The 15,393-nt window shown below is 38.9% G+C and overlaps 1 protein-coding gene across 1 annotated transcript in view; it reads left to right on the top strand.

The window, feature by feature from the left end:
• LOC108719945 (raftlin) overlaps window positions 1-15,393 on the top strand; it is a 198,711-nt gene that overhangs the window by 155,626 nt on the left and 27,692 nt on the right. The window contains exon 7 of the mRNA XM_018269260.2: window positions 1,450-1,565. Coding sequence (XP_018124749.1) covers window positions 1,450-1,565 — 116 coding nt within the window. The remainder of the gene's footprint in view (window positions 1-1,449; window positions 1,566-15,393) is intronic.

The following is a 15,393-nucleotide window of genomic DNA, read 5'->3' as shown; positions in this document are numbered from 1 at the left end:
AAAGACAGTTGAATTTTTTTCCCATAATAATGCTTTGAAACTTAATGAGCAATTTCATTTATGGCTGTGTATTACATTTCATGTTTCTGTTGTCACCATTAGTTAAATTATGCTTTGCAATTACAGCCACTTTCTCTCTAAATGATAGTTTTAGCTATCTCCAGAGAATATGCAATTCCTAAATGCTAAAATTATTTATTAGATATACTTCCTCCTGAATTCTGGTTTATAAAATTGTATAGGAGTATTATTGGAAATATAGTTTGGGAACCAAGGCCATTTTTTTGTAGCACATTTCCATCCAGCTTCTTAGAGTAACGGGGCAGTATACAGAGAGACTTACAGTACATATTTAGAGGGTCAGCCTGAATTTGAGAAGTTTCTCCCTCTTCTGCATGCATAAATAATGGTTGGAGCCCTATGGTGCAGTTGTGCCATTGTCTGTAAAATAAATTCTCATTTGGCCTCTGAATAAATAAAAATAATCTAACCAATGTTGAGAAGGGAGCTGAAGGCCAGAGCTACTCCCATTAGCTGACGTGAGAGTGGGTTTGGCTCTTAGTAACTGTATAGCACAAGGAAATAAGGGATGGGGGCCTCAGCATTTATACTTTAAACTGACCAGGATCCAAATTAGATGTCAATTATTCTGCCTGTGCATCATTAATGGAGCTTTAGCTCAGTGGTATTGGGAGCTAATGGGGCATCTTTGGAGACACAGATCTTCCCTGCTAAAGGGCTGTGGTTGCCTTGGGCTGGTATAAAACATAATGTACAACATTTCTAGCTACTTCTTTAGTTAGGCTTTAGTTCTCCTTTAAGAGCATAATGCTTTGGAGTTAGAAGGACCATACCAGCCTACATTGAATATATGGTCAGATGGAAGAAATTCTGGTGGCCAGAAAGTGTCATGAAATGCTGATGCCACTCTGGCTTATGAAATGCTGGGGCTGCTGTCATATAAATTGCTATGGAACAAACTGTGCCATGAAATTGCTGGTAGTAGACAATGTCATGAAATTCTGTATCCACTCTAGGTCATTAGATGCGAGGCTCTTTGGTGGCATGAAGTGCCACTACAGCTAATGTACATACTGGAAAGTAAAATATAATTATATTTTCTTTCATTATGCATGGTCTATATTGGTGAATTGGGCAGTAAGAACTCCATATCCATTAATTATATGTTTCACAAAAGACACCAAACCTGAGGACTAAACTAGATAGAACATGACGGGAGCACTGGTAAGAACTTTACATTGATAATACACAACTATGATGCAAATTGCAGGTTGCTGATATTTTTTAAAGAAAGTTACAGGTGATTTCATTGCTAATTGTTGAACGTACATCAGCAACTGTACTGATTACTTTAAATTTCTGTATCTGTTAATTATAACTGTTAGATGACCTTAATCAATCACTGAAAGGGGATATGTTCTTTCACAGACATCTCATCTGAATATACTGATGGAGTGTTCATGTTTGAAGACTTTCCTGAGCAAGATCCAAAAATCGTAAAGCGATATGATGCTATTGTCGTAGAGCAATGGACCATATTACAAGTAAGTGACAATTTCTGTGCCTAGTCTATGTTACTATTTATAATTTGTTGCAGATCATGGGCATTGTTTCAAATGTTGTTATAAAATGAGCCCTAAAACTTCTATGGACTCATTTACAAAAATGGGGCAAAGCACAAAAAAAATGTGGTTCATTTACAAGCTCAGGGGGGCACAAGGGCAAAAGTATTAATGGGCGCATGCATGCACTGTAAATTACCCTTCTAGGGTTCACAGAGAGGTGGATGTGTCACAATGCATATAAAATTAAAAACTTTTTTGTGTGAACCACAACTTATTGTATGTACTGGCCTAATTTTTTTGCTGTTCTACAAACAAAGCACTTTTTTCTTTTTTGTTCAATATTTAGTATTTGCTTTTCCTTCCACCACAATCCTATAAGTAGGGCTATATATTCGGACCTGTATAGACAACCCCCTTTGGCAAATGCTGCTTGGGCAGCAGAGTTTTTGTTATGTGCATACACCTATGGGACACCTATGAGCTACTCCCTAAAGCTTCCACTCTAGGCACAGGCCAACGGTACTTATATTGGGTGCCTAAATATAAATATGTCCATGCATATAAAGAAAAAGAAGAAAATACAGTATATTAATTTATATAATAATAGTGATACAGGTATGGGACCTGTTATCCAGAATGCTTGGGATCTGGGGTTTTTTGTATGTTGGGTCTTTCTGTAATTTGGATTCCTATACCCTAAAGTCTAAAAATGATTTAAACATTAAATAAACCCAATATGATTGTTTTTGCCTAAGGATTTGTTAATCTTAATTTGGATCAACTGCAAGATACTGTTTTATTATAACAGAGAAAATTTTCAATTATTTGATTAAAATGGAGTCTATGGAAGATAGCCTTTGCGTAATTCTAGATAACAGGTTTCTGGATAACGGATCCCATACCTTTGTAAAACTTTTATTTACTTGTACTTTTATTTAATACTAATTCGGAATTTGGAATGTCAGATTATTCCTTACAATATCTGGCATTTCTTAAAAAGTAAGTACAGGTATGGGACCTGTTATCCAGAATGCACGGGACCTGGGGTTTTACGGATACTGGATCTTTCCATAATTTGGGTCTTCATACCTTAAGTCTACTAGAAATTAATTTAAACATAAATAAACCCAATAGGCTTGTTTTGCTTCCAATAAGGATTAATTATATCTTAGTTGGGATCAAGTACAAGCTACTGTTTTATTATTACAGAGAAAAAGGAAATCATTTTTAAAGATTTGGATTATTTGGACAAAATGGAGTCTATGGGAGACAGCCATCTGCTTTCTGGATATTGGGTTTCCGATAAGGGATCCTATACCTATATATTATATTTACGTGTGTATGTATTACATTAGGTGAGGGTAGTACTGCCCCAAATTTGTTGTTAATCTGCTGATGCTTAATATAGCTCTGTATTCAAGTGCAATGAGAGAGCAAGGGATTTTCACCTATCCACAAATTGTATTTAAATGTTAGTAGTTAAGAAGATGCTGTATATAATATTTTATAACTGTGATGCAAGTGGCTGCACACTGGCTCAATCTCGTCTTCTACACAGGTTATGATCATTGGTTATCACTACCAATTCTTAATTACTCCCACTGCTGCCATTACTGTGACTTTCCCTTAGCATATCATATATTAAGTAAATGCATAGACATTGCTATCTGCACAGCGGCCTGTCTTATTATTTAATGACAATGGCTTGTAAAATGTTAGGTGCTTGACTGCTTTTTCTAAGCACTTTCTTTTTTACAGTTTCTAAAAGATTGTAACCCATTTTTAACTATATTTTTTCTGTGCTGGAGACCAAGATTGATGCCCCTTTGCATTTTCTTCTCAGACCTGCCATAGCTTGAGCCTCAGATTTTTGACCGTTGGTTTCAGTGACATAAATTGATTGGTTTATTTTTGCTTTGTTTTCTGCTTATTATGGTTTATAGTCCATTACTTCCATAATTCACATAAAGGAAGCCTTAAAGAGTTTCTCAAGCATCCAGGATGGTGTACATTGATGTTACTTTGAATGCGGCGGCAGCGGCGCTATGAAAATGACCATTAGCTATGTAGGTATAATTACACATGCCTGGATTTGTGGAAAGGTCACAAAGTTCTGGGCCTCATACTTTTGTTCCAGAGCACCAGGGAATGGGCACACGAGATCTGACAGTTGTCATAACTCCTGCAGGGTGATAGGGGTCAATGGGCAGCAATGGGGGTTTGGGCCAAGGGCACATATAGGATTACCACCTGTCCGGTTTTCGACCAGGACACCCCGGTTTTTTGAAGGACTGTTCCAGTCTGTTAAAGGGTTGTTCTGGTCAAAACTGACTGCCCGGTTTTCCAAATTAGGAAAGCTGGGCAGAATTTCCTGTGATTGACGCGGCAAACGCCGATCGCCAAGTCATAGCCCCATCCCTGATGCCACAGTCCCGCCCCATCACGTCATAGCCCCCACTACGTCACAGTCCCGCCTCCCCCCGTTCGTCGGTTGGAAAGGTGGCAACCCTAGGCACATAGTTTGTAGGTCTGGACCTGTATTTAGAGATTTCTGCTGTTCAAGATGCTGGTTGTTTTATTTTTTATTTTAATATGATTTTTATTGAAAAGACTTACGATACAAGCAGCGAGCAGCCAGGTACAAGGGGCGGCAAAAAGCCTCCTCCTGTAATTTCAAGAGCCGAAATCCGAAAATCCAAAAATTCAGCTCTGCTATTGCAGAGAGTGCTATAGCGTTCATTGCCCTAGCGATGTAGCCCCCCTATGACCCGTTCCGACGCTAAAGTTTTAAACGCAAATCGGGAGAGGCAGCGGCAAAGGATCGCCCCTGTCTATGCAGTAGATTTGTTTTGGCACCTTCTTACAATGTAAAGAGGTGTTGCTCCTGAGGTTGTGTTGCACAGGAGTGTAACTGTGGTTTGCAATCTTTGAGCAACTCTTTTTTGTCTGCTTTTAGGTGTCAGTTGTGGAAATAAGTGTGAAAATGTAATCATGTTTTCACACCAAAATCCGCTCCATGTACCTGCACATAGGCTGATGCAGGGTCTGTCAATGCAGAGAAGCAACAGAGCAGATGGGAGTGCAGAAAAGCATGTGGAGAGAAGCCAAGGCACAGCTCCATGTGACCATACAGTATTACTGACACTGACTGCACCGTCCTGCTTTATATCATTTTAGGGTTGACACCTTTTCTAGAAGAAATACTGGCCATTCTATATTATTACATAATATTATCCCTATTAATAACACAGGCATCAAGCATCATTTTTACCAACCAGAGTGGTAAAGTACTGATCAGGTGACAACCTTTTAAACTTTATATAAAAAAACGAAGGTCCCCATGGGGTTTGTGTGCTTGGGGGCTCCAAACCCATAATTGTTTTTATTCTGTATGTACCGAAGTGCAGCCTTCATTTTGGTTTAGCCATTGGATACATTTTCTTTTAAGTTGTTTAAGTTGTGGTTGGTTTGGTACATACAGTACCAAGCGGTACATCTTTGCAGCGAGTCAGACTTTTTTCAGTCATCGCTTGTCTATGTAAATGATCTGGGGATTTTTCACTGTGTTTCGTCTGCTGAGCTTTGCTTTATTTACAAGTGGTTACAGTGGTATGGCTGATGCAAGAGATTCAGGGTTTCATTGCCCAGGTCTGATTGTGTTTGAGGTCTCTGGTTTATATATATTTTATAGATTCTCATCACCATGCTTTCTAAAACATGTCCTAACATGGCATTAATGGCTGCTGTTTTCTGTTTGATTCATAATTTTTCTTAAATTAAGCCTGTTTGAACTGAACCTTTGAAATGTCAGAATTGTAAGTGACACTCTGTTGTTAATGAATGCAACCTCAAATGTTGAGGTGAGGATAAGTATTACTTTGTAGATTGTTAGAAACCAGCGCTTAAACATGACCAGATAGTTGTAGGGTTTTAGAATGGCCACTTTGCTCTTATCTGTTGATCAGCCTAAGGATTGCTACATAGCAGAGCAGACACTTTACTCTCACAATGGTCATGCCTATATCATGTCCATGTTATGCCCAGACCATGCCCATTTACTTTATTGCAATGTCCTTGCTCCATTAAAGCTGGAGGTATAAAAAGGGGAGATTTCTAAAAAGAATTGGGTGGTTGAAATGTCTTTGAGAGCATACTGAGGTCTCTATTTACCTTTAATTATTCACCCCCCCCCCCCCAGTAGCCAGCAAGTTAATACACAGCCCAAAACTATCCATCACCCTATCTGTATAAAATAAACAACACTTACTGTATTTAATTGCAACTACCTCAAAACACTACCCTACCTGCTATTAGCATACAGGTACCTCCCAACTGCCCTATTTTGTGCAGGACAGTCCCGATTTTCCACAGTCCTGGGGTTTCTTACTGATTTGTCCCGAGTTTCTCTTTGATTGCCTGCACTGACTCCAGAAAAAGATACAAAGTTTCTAAATCTTAATTGAAATAAGAGGCTTTTTGGCAGAGAGCCCAGAATACTTAGCGCCTGCTCTTAGATACATTTGTAACAATTTAAGATAAGCAAAGATACAATTATAACTATTTAAGATAAGCAGGTCTCTTGGGGAAACTGACTCCCAGCTTAGGGTGGTGGCACATGGGGAGATTCAGTTTCCTGAGAGAAATCTTCGATACTGTGGGCAACTGATCTCCCTGAAATCAAGGAAACTTTCGGCGATTTCAGAAAACCGAAGCAACACTTATGCCATCCCACCGGCAATTCACATTCTTGCTGGTGGGAAGGCATTTCGGGGGGGGGCTATTAGCTGCCCGCAGTAAACTCGCAGTAGTCTTGCAGGCGACTAAATCTCCCCATGGGGCACTTTAGCCTTAAAGGGCAAAGTCACCTTCATCAGCAAAACTGTTATAAAACATTGCACTAAAATTCCCAGAAATGTGTTCAGACTTCCACATTTTGTAAAATGGACATGGTAATTAAGGGGTGTGGCCATAAATTAGGTGTGGTTAAATATTTACACCGACCTCGCCACAGCTTTTTGTCCCTGTTTCTGTTTTTCAAATGTTGGGAGGTATGTATCATTTCTAGGTTTGTAGAAAAGAGTGCAATAACAAAATAATATTTTTTGAAATAGGGGCAGCAGGCCACCGCCCCCCGCTCAAACTTCTGAACCCCTAGGATTGGCCCAGTGTGGCATTTCCACAAATCAGGGTCTGGATAGATATTTTGGTGAATAGTTTGTATTTTCTTGGAAATAATAAGTGAAATTTACAGCTGGAGCTTTAACCAGAGTCATATATATATGGAAATGAATATTACACAATAATGTACGTTTTATTGCTTCTGCTGGAAATACATTTATAGAGCTGGTAAAACTGCAAGAGAGAAATGAAGATGAAAAGGCAGCAGTTAGTTACTTCAGCTGCATTTGTGCAAGGTTTCTGCTTACAAAGGCAGGAGACAAATAGAATGTGGTATTGTAATGTAACAGACAGGATGTGATAGGTCAGCTCTGCACCTAACTGTTTCCTCCCAGGCACTGCTACAATAATGGAGACTCTGCATATGGCTATGGACTTGCTAACTAACCATAACAAATATTTCCACTCCTGTCAGTGGATTCTGTTATCAGATCTGCTATAATGAGTTTTTTTTTTTAAATCTTTTTAAAATGAGTCTTATCGCAAGCAAGTTTTAATTATTTAAAGCATGCATGGGACAGCATGAACAAAATAAGTAAGATAGTGGAAAATGTATTCTGTCTGTTCCTTTTGTTTCTTTTTTTATGTTTTTAATGTAAAGAATTGTTTTCTTGTGAGCCCTGTATAACCAAGCCCTGTGTTGTCCTTGAGTTCTGCTTGCTTCTCATACAAGCTGGAGGAAAAATATTGATGCTGCCTCTTGTGTGTAGCAACAGGCATGGATGGGATCAATTTGTACACAAAGTAAAGTATGCAGTTTCTGTCTGATATATGCCCATGTGTACACATCACAGGTGTATTGAATTCTACACCTATTTGGCAGCATAGGCTGCACAGCATTGTGTGACATTAACTTAAGAAGTTCATTATCCAGATAAGCAGGAGTTCATTATACAGTGAGGTTACCAGATCATGTTAAAATACTGCAGTCCAACAACTTGCATTTATTCAATGTCTGCCAGGTCAGGTAAATGGTAAGGGTAACTGCCATCTTTTGTAATTGCTTTGAAGAACCAATTGGATAGCAGCAAATACATACATTCAAAAACTATAGAAAAAATAGGCATAAAGCACAGTATGTTCAGCTCAAGTCATATGCATTGAATTTATTTTTAAAATGGGCATTTACTGCTCTGTAACCAATTCCATTACACAGTTAAATAATTTCTTGCAAACTAGCGATGCACCGAATATTTTGGATTCAGGCGAACCCCCGAATCCTTTGCGAAAGATTCGGCCGAATAACGAACCGAATCCTAATTTGCATGTGCAAATTAGAGATGAGAAGGGGAAAACATTTCACGTGATTTCCCTCCACGCCCCTAATTTGCATATGCAAATTAGGATTCGGATTCGGTTCAGCCTGGCAAAAGGATTCGATCTAATCTGCTGAAAAAGTCAGAATCCCGGATTCGGTGCATCCCTATTGCAAATGCACCTTGTACATAGAGGCTTATTTATTAGAGGTCAGATTTTAGTGGTTTTAGAGGCTATACGCACAAACCACGACTGTCATTGAATTTATTTAAAAATCTGAATATAAATAGTATGACGAAAAACTACGCTGAATGATGTACTACAAATATGAATACCTCGAAAATGTAAATTTTTCAGACAATTCCTAGTGAAAAAAATCTGAAAACCTCTAAAAGTCCGAATGGTTTAAAAACGTTCCAATAAGGTCAGCACAGCTCCAATTTACTTTATAGGACCTTGGCAACTTTTACAAAGTTTTGCATTAGAGTTTTTCCTGCTTTTTATGCTTAATACATTCAAATTTTTTGAGATTTTTAGAAATGTAGGAATATCACAAATTTTTAGAGATTCTTGGGGAAAAAAATCGCAGTTTGAACCTCTTCTTGCTTCTTTTTGTCTGCGCATACGCAGTTAATCGAAAAGACGAACGGTAACGGAAACGCCGGCTATTTCTACTGCGCATGCGTCTGCCCCGGGAAATTACAAAACCAAATAAGCAGGAAGAGGATCAATCCATGGTGCTCGCTAGAAGAACCATGGGCCAGTGCAGTTTTCTGCTGATAGGAGCACCAACCTATGTTGTCTGTGTGAGTTTCCTCTAGTGTTGGACTGGGGTGCCTGGGGCCCATCAGAGAACCTCACCCCAGGGGCCACTAAACAATAAGCAACAACAGCTAGTCAGGTGGGTCCAGCAGGAATGGGGCCTACCAGGATTTTTGTGGGCCAGTCCGACCCTGGTTCCAAAAACAAACAGACAGGTTAATTGCCTCCTAAAGAAATTTAGGCTGTTAGTATGTTATGTGTATATAGAAGCGCCATCTAGAAATCTCTGAAATATAGCAGTCCCCGTAGTCCTCTTTAAAGGAACAGTAACACAAAAAAATGAATGTGTTTTGAAGTAATGGGAATATAATGTACTTTTGTTAAATAATTCACTCTACAATATAACATTTCATTCCTGAACCAACAAATATATATATTTTTTTTTAGTTGTAATATTGGTGTGTAGGCAGCCATCTCAGGTCATTTTGCCTGGTCATGTGCTTTCAGAAAGAGCCAGCACTTTAGGATGGAACTGAATCTGAACTGTTGTTTCTCCTATTCAATGGAATTGTAATCTATGCTGTAATTGAGCAAACACAGGCACAGGGAACTAGCATGAGATGTCAACTGCTGTCCCTTCAATCCTACTGTCTACCTCAATCCTACTGTCTCCAAGACCAGACATCTGGGCTTTCTTATCCACCTTTGGTCCGGGAAAATCACTCCTCCAGAAAAGGTGGCTTCGATGTTTTACAGCCCCAACAGTTGTTTACGCATAAACAATAGCATGCAACCCCCTCGCAATGCAAGCTATTTACCATACAACTGCACAACTTGTTTTATATAACAAGCAACATTCCCTCTATTATAAATATATATCATATAAAATATAATACAGATATACTATAAAGGTATGACCCACACACACTCCCTACACAGGCTGCCTCCACACCAATATTATAACTAAAAAAAATGTACTCGTTGGTTCAGGAACAACCTTTTATACGGTAGAGTGAATTATTTGCAGTGTAAACTACAGCATAAAAATCATAACAGTATCCCTTTAATCTTCAGGCCAGCTCCAACATTCATCCAAAGTGTGAGCACATCCCAGGCTCTTTCACAGGAATCTATAACCAGGTAGCTCCTTTGCTCTCAATTGGGGCCCGTTATCCCAGAGTCCACCGAGGGCATCACCACCCATGTGGTTTGTCTTCATAGCCTGGGGCCTTTTGCTGCAAGGATCCCAGATCCAAAGACTCACTCTATCATGGAGTAAATTGGAAGTAGACTAACCCTTAGCACATTGCAGCTCAGCTTTTTATATGTCTTTCGCAACATAGATACTTTCTGGAATCTACCAGGGCATACTGCGAATGGAATAAAGGACTCACTCCCCTCCCCCCCAGTTTAGGTCCAACACATGAGATTTGCAGACCATAGTGGAACTTAACCCTATGGGTCCGTACACTTGTTAATAAGGTGCCTCCCACATACCTGCTCCTGTTAGCCAATGTATCAACTCCTTGCAGGCACTGCAGTCCTGTGTTGTATACGCTAAAAGCAGATGGTTTTGTGCCTTTCTAAATTGTACCCAGTAGCTTTAGTGGATGATATCCAGAGAGTCAATATATGAAGTAGGCTACAAAACAGATGGTACCACAGATTGCTAAGTGCATAGGGGTATCCCATAAGGCAATGTCTGCCCTTGAACAGATAGTAGTTATTGGGCTCCATTTGCTACCTATGGCCCATTATCTGTCTTAGAAGATCCAGGCATTGATTCTTGGCATGCCTCCTTAGGCATTGTTCTGCAAGAGAAGCAATTTGAACTTGTGTGGTTATAAAGGAGCCCTTAATTAAGAGTGTATGATGTATTTCATATAGTGAACTATACCTTTAAACATATATAAGGTTTTTTATTTATAATACATTCAGTGTGTAAAATATGTAATTCCCTCTGATAGTATTTTGCTTCTTGTGTTCTATTTTTGCATATGTTTCCCTAATATTCCTTTGATTTTTAACCATCTGTCACTTTTTCAACTCTTCTTTACTAGGTCTTCTAAAGTGAAATTTTTCATCTATTTTTGTGTCTCTGTTTATGAATGTGTTGACACAGAAATATAAAAGACGACAGCCAGGAATAGCTGCTTGGCCTAATTTGACAATCTTGATAATCTCAGGAAATAAAAAAAATATAAACGAATCCAAGCAATACTACATCTGAAGACCAAATAGACATATATAGGGGAATGTAATTAAAGTTGCAAGGCGCAAAACAATTTGCGTAGATAAGACTAAAAATCCACATCTCGCAATGTAATATTGTTCCTTAAACTGTTATTGCATTGCGAATAATTGCGAATTGTAATTTCGCACTCTTAAGTGCGTGAAGGTGTCGTAATCTTTTGGAGCAAACAGAACGACTTTTCAGTAATAAGTTTTATTAAATTGACTGCATTTTGTTGTAAATTATAAAATTCGCAAACGGCCGTCCTTTGTTGGAAATGGTCGCTAAACAGTTTCCGTGCTCGCAAAAGCTATATTAAGTTCGCGCAAAGCAAAATTTGTTCACGCAAAGCAAAATTTGTTCGCGCAAAGGCATAACTTTTTGCATTGCGAATAGTTTTTCCATTAGCGACTTATATTACAATCCCCCCACAGAACGTTTGCTGCAAATAAGGCAGAGTGAAGTGACGAGAAATTAAAGGGAAGCAAATACTGTACCTCCTAGAAAAGTCTACAGAGGTCATAATCTAGCCTGTTGGAGGGAAACTGGCAGCTTCTATGTATATGCGATAATAGTACATATATTATTATTGGCACAAATTTTTAAAGCTCCAATATATTCAGCAACTCAGAACAATAGAAGGGTTTTCCTTTATCCAGAAACCCATTTTCCCAAAAGCTTCAAACTACAGAAAGGCCATCTCCCATAGACTCCATTTTTAAACAATTAACATTTTTTAAAATGATTTCCTTTTTCTTTTTAACAATAAAACCATACCTTGTACATGATGACAAAAACTATTATATAACTGGATATTGGAGCCAAAACAGTCCCATTGGGTTTATTTAATACTTAAATGAATTCTTTAGAAGATATTTAGTAGATATCAAGAATTCAGATTACTTGTTAGTCATTATTTAAAAAAAACAAAAACAAAGGACTTTTAAAAACAACACTCATTTATACCTGCAAGTGCAGTGTGGAAAGTGCTATTTTTGATGCAATCTATCATGTTTTTCCCCAATAATGCAATTATAATTTATGCCACTGTTTTTCAAAATCAGAGCATATGCCTATTGATGCAGCCTGCAGGAACCGTGGAATTACTGCCCCGTTCCCCTCCAGGCTTCCCTGCCTTAATAGATGAACTGGCACATGATCCATCCACTGGGCAGGCACAATGTTGCTTGGCACAAATAGATGGAAGTACAAGAAGCTTATTTGCATAAATGATGTCCATTTCAGCAGAACACACTTGTGACTGTGTTTGTAAATAAGCCCTAAACTCTTACCTTAACTGCAGGTATATCAATACAGCTACGAAGTGGGGCAGGCTCACTTGATAGCTATGGGTAATACCCCAGTTAACCCACTCAGATATACCTTTGACTAAATAAAGTGTTCATCAAATTATTGTTCAAACCATGAAACTAGTAATTTAAAGCAAACAGAAAACCAATTAGAAGGCTGATAGGAATATGCTAAAATATGTAGTTCATTAACAGATCCAGGACTGGAGCATAGGCATCTTTTATTTATTCTATGTTTTACTCCTCATCCCTCTCATCTGATGGGCTCAGCCGTCCTTCATTACCTGGGTCTCTCTAACAGGCCATGGAACTCTAACAGGCCATGGAAGACTGATAACTGTACAATTCTGTAAATATTAGAAAACAATATGATTCCCAATTAACAACACCAAGTTCAGGAGAGAGAGAGAAGGATTGGGCACTGAGACTAAGCCTATATTTCTACCTCTACTTTTCTTGCAGAGTCAGGAGCTGAGCTAATAATATGGTGCTGTTCTAGTAATTACAACCTTTTCTTCACTTGCTCCCTCTGGAACCGCTTTCTTGTCCAAAGATAAAAATAATGCCTGAAAAGAGCAATCAGCAATTTGTTGGACACTTTGGTTCTCAATAGGTGGAATCACACAGTTAATTATATATACCAGGTACAAAGTAAAGGTTGTGATTGTTTAGAACACTGTGGTCACAAGTAACGCACATTTAGGTATAATGTATGGGTAGAGTGCTGACATTTTGATGCTTTATACTGTCAGTGGGCATGCATCATAATGAGCACAAGGAACAGCTAAACACAACTCGGATACACTCATCACACTCATCACAGTTTTATATGCTGTTAATGTATCAAAACTCTTCTGCCTTTTGAATAATGTTAACACAAAGCTTGGCTCTCGTGCACTTTATTCCTCAACTTCCTCAACATATTCAAATTAACAGTATCACTGTCATGCTCATGACCTCATGGCCTGGATTCTTGTTTTCTTTAAAAACACAGAATTTCTTATGGTACAGCTGTACAAACTTCTAGGCCTGATTTGTGGTGGCTGTAAGGGTACTGCCCACATTTCCTTACAGAAAAGAGCTGTGTCCTGGCTTCTTGTTCGTTTATGCTCGGAACCTGGGGCTTTCCATATAAGAGATGTTTGCGCAATTTGGATCCCCATACCTTTAGTCTATTTAATAGGATTGTTTGACACTAATATGGGTTTGTTATACCTTAGTAAAAATCAAGTACAATGTACTATTTTATTATTACAGAGAACAATAAAATTATTTTGTTAAATATTTCATTATTTGATTAAAATTGAGTCTATAGGAAATACCCTTCCTGCAAGTTTGGAGCTTTCTGCATAATGAGTTTCTGGATAACAGATTTAATACCTGTACTATAATCTTTTGGAACATCTTTAGTCAAAGTCGCCATATTTGTCTGTCACTGCAACTCTTAAATGGCCTATAGCAGATACTGCCAACTGTTTTCTGCAAAGCATCTGTGTGCCTTAGGCATTCATACCAGAAGTGCTGATGCCGTTGTGATTTGGTCATTCACACAGGTAAATTTCCTGATAAAATGTACCAGAGAGAGAGATTTAAATCCATCACTGGTTAAAGGATGTTAAGAGCTGACTAGAAACAGCTGAGCTTAAAGCTTTGTGAGTTCAACTATAGAGAAACCACATGGGTGGTGATGACTTGTGTGGGCTCAAGGAAAACAGGACCCCAATGAGAGATACCTGGAGATGGATACCAGTAAAAGGGGCTTTGTTATGCTCAAACTGAGGATAGTGTTGGAGCGTGCCCTATAGATTTAAGCAAGTTTCTAGGAAAGGAAAGCTTTGGAGCCATGTCTGAGGATTGAATCACTGTGGATGTCTGTGCCAGCTCTATGTGAGCCCCTGGGTGAGTCTGCCTGAGGGAGAGTAGTGGAAGGCTTCAGCATGTCCCCTGTTTGAGAAGAGGCATTGTTTGTGTGCCTGCTACATGGGAGCAATGACCTTTGTCCAGCAGGAGAAGTATTTGGGCAGGTAGCACTACTTGGGAAAAGTTTAAGGGCTCTTGGGGAAAAAGGGACTGTGACTCTTTGTCCAGTAGGAGTGGAGTGTGGGACTGTGCCTGGTAAGGACTGTGTCAGGGTTGAACTGTCTCACAGGTTCCCCAGGGCAGGGGTTATTGAAATGTGTTTGTATTTTACTCTAAACTTTTCCAGTTATATAAAGTTCTATTTGTTTTACTGCAATGGTGTGGTTAATCATTTGTTCATAGTAGGGCCTCCCATAGCTGTATTCCCAGATCCCATTTGGTGGAGGCACTTCCATTGAGTGTAATTCCCAGTACCCTTTCATTTCGCAAACAGGCCCGGGTTTAATATCCAGGTGCCCCTAGGCCAGCTCTGCTTGCCCCCTGCCCTTCTCCTCTCTACCCCCGCCCTGTCTTCACCCCTTTCCTGTCCCCTCTCTTTATATAATACACACGAGTAGAACTGCTCAGGCACTGGGCTGCATGCTGCCCCTGAAATTCTGCCTCCCTTGGACTGGGCCTTTGTTGCCTTGCTACAAATCTGGGCCTGTTCTCAAAGGTGATTCAGGACCTGTGGAAGGTAAGAAATTAATGGTGTATATCCTATGGCACAGGAGGGCAGCCAAGATAGGGTTACATATGCTTGCTTTGGAAAGCTATAGGGTAGTTTTAGGAAAGGTTAATGTCCCCTTTAATGAAAGTATATTAAAAATAACAATGTTTTATACATTTTTGTTTCCCATTTTTAATTTTCTGTTCATAATTGTTCCTTTTAAAGGCAATCTGCCATACAATGACCAAGAATTCCACATTTTGCTGCTATTACACTGCTATTAATGTACAAACTCTTCCTCCAAGTCAACCCCAAAATAAAAATTGGCCTAATAAAAGAAAACATAATTCTAAGCAACTTTGCAATATACATTCATTACAGAGTTTCTATGGGTTGCAAGTTATTTGTATACGTATTGCTATTGAAAGCAGTTTTGTTTGTGCTTTTCTATTCTTTTTCCTGAAGACTGTTGATAAAATGTGAGACAAGGCAGCTGAT

Source organism: Xenopus laevis, chromosome 6S (genome assembly GCF_017654675.1).
Source record: "Xenopus laevis strain J_2021 chromosome 6S, Xenopus_laevis_v10.1, whole genome shotgun sequence".
Taxonomy (NCBI): Eukaryota; Metazoa; Chordata; class Amphibia; order Anura; family Pipidae; genus Xenopus; species Xenopus laevis.
The sequence above is the reverse complement of the archived record's forward strand: the minus strand, read 5'-3'. Positions and strand labels throughout refer to the sequence as shown.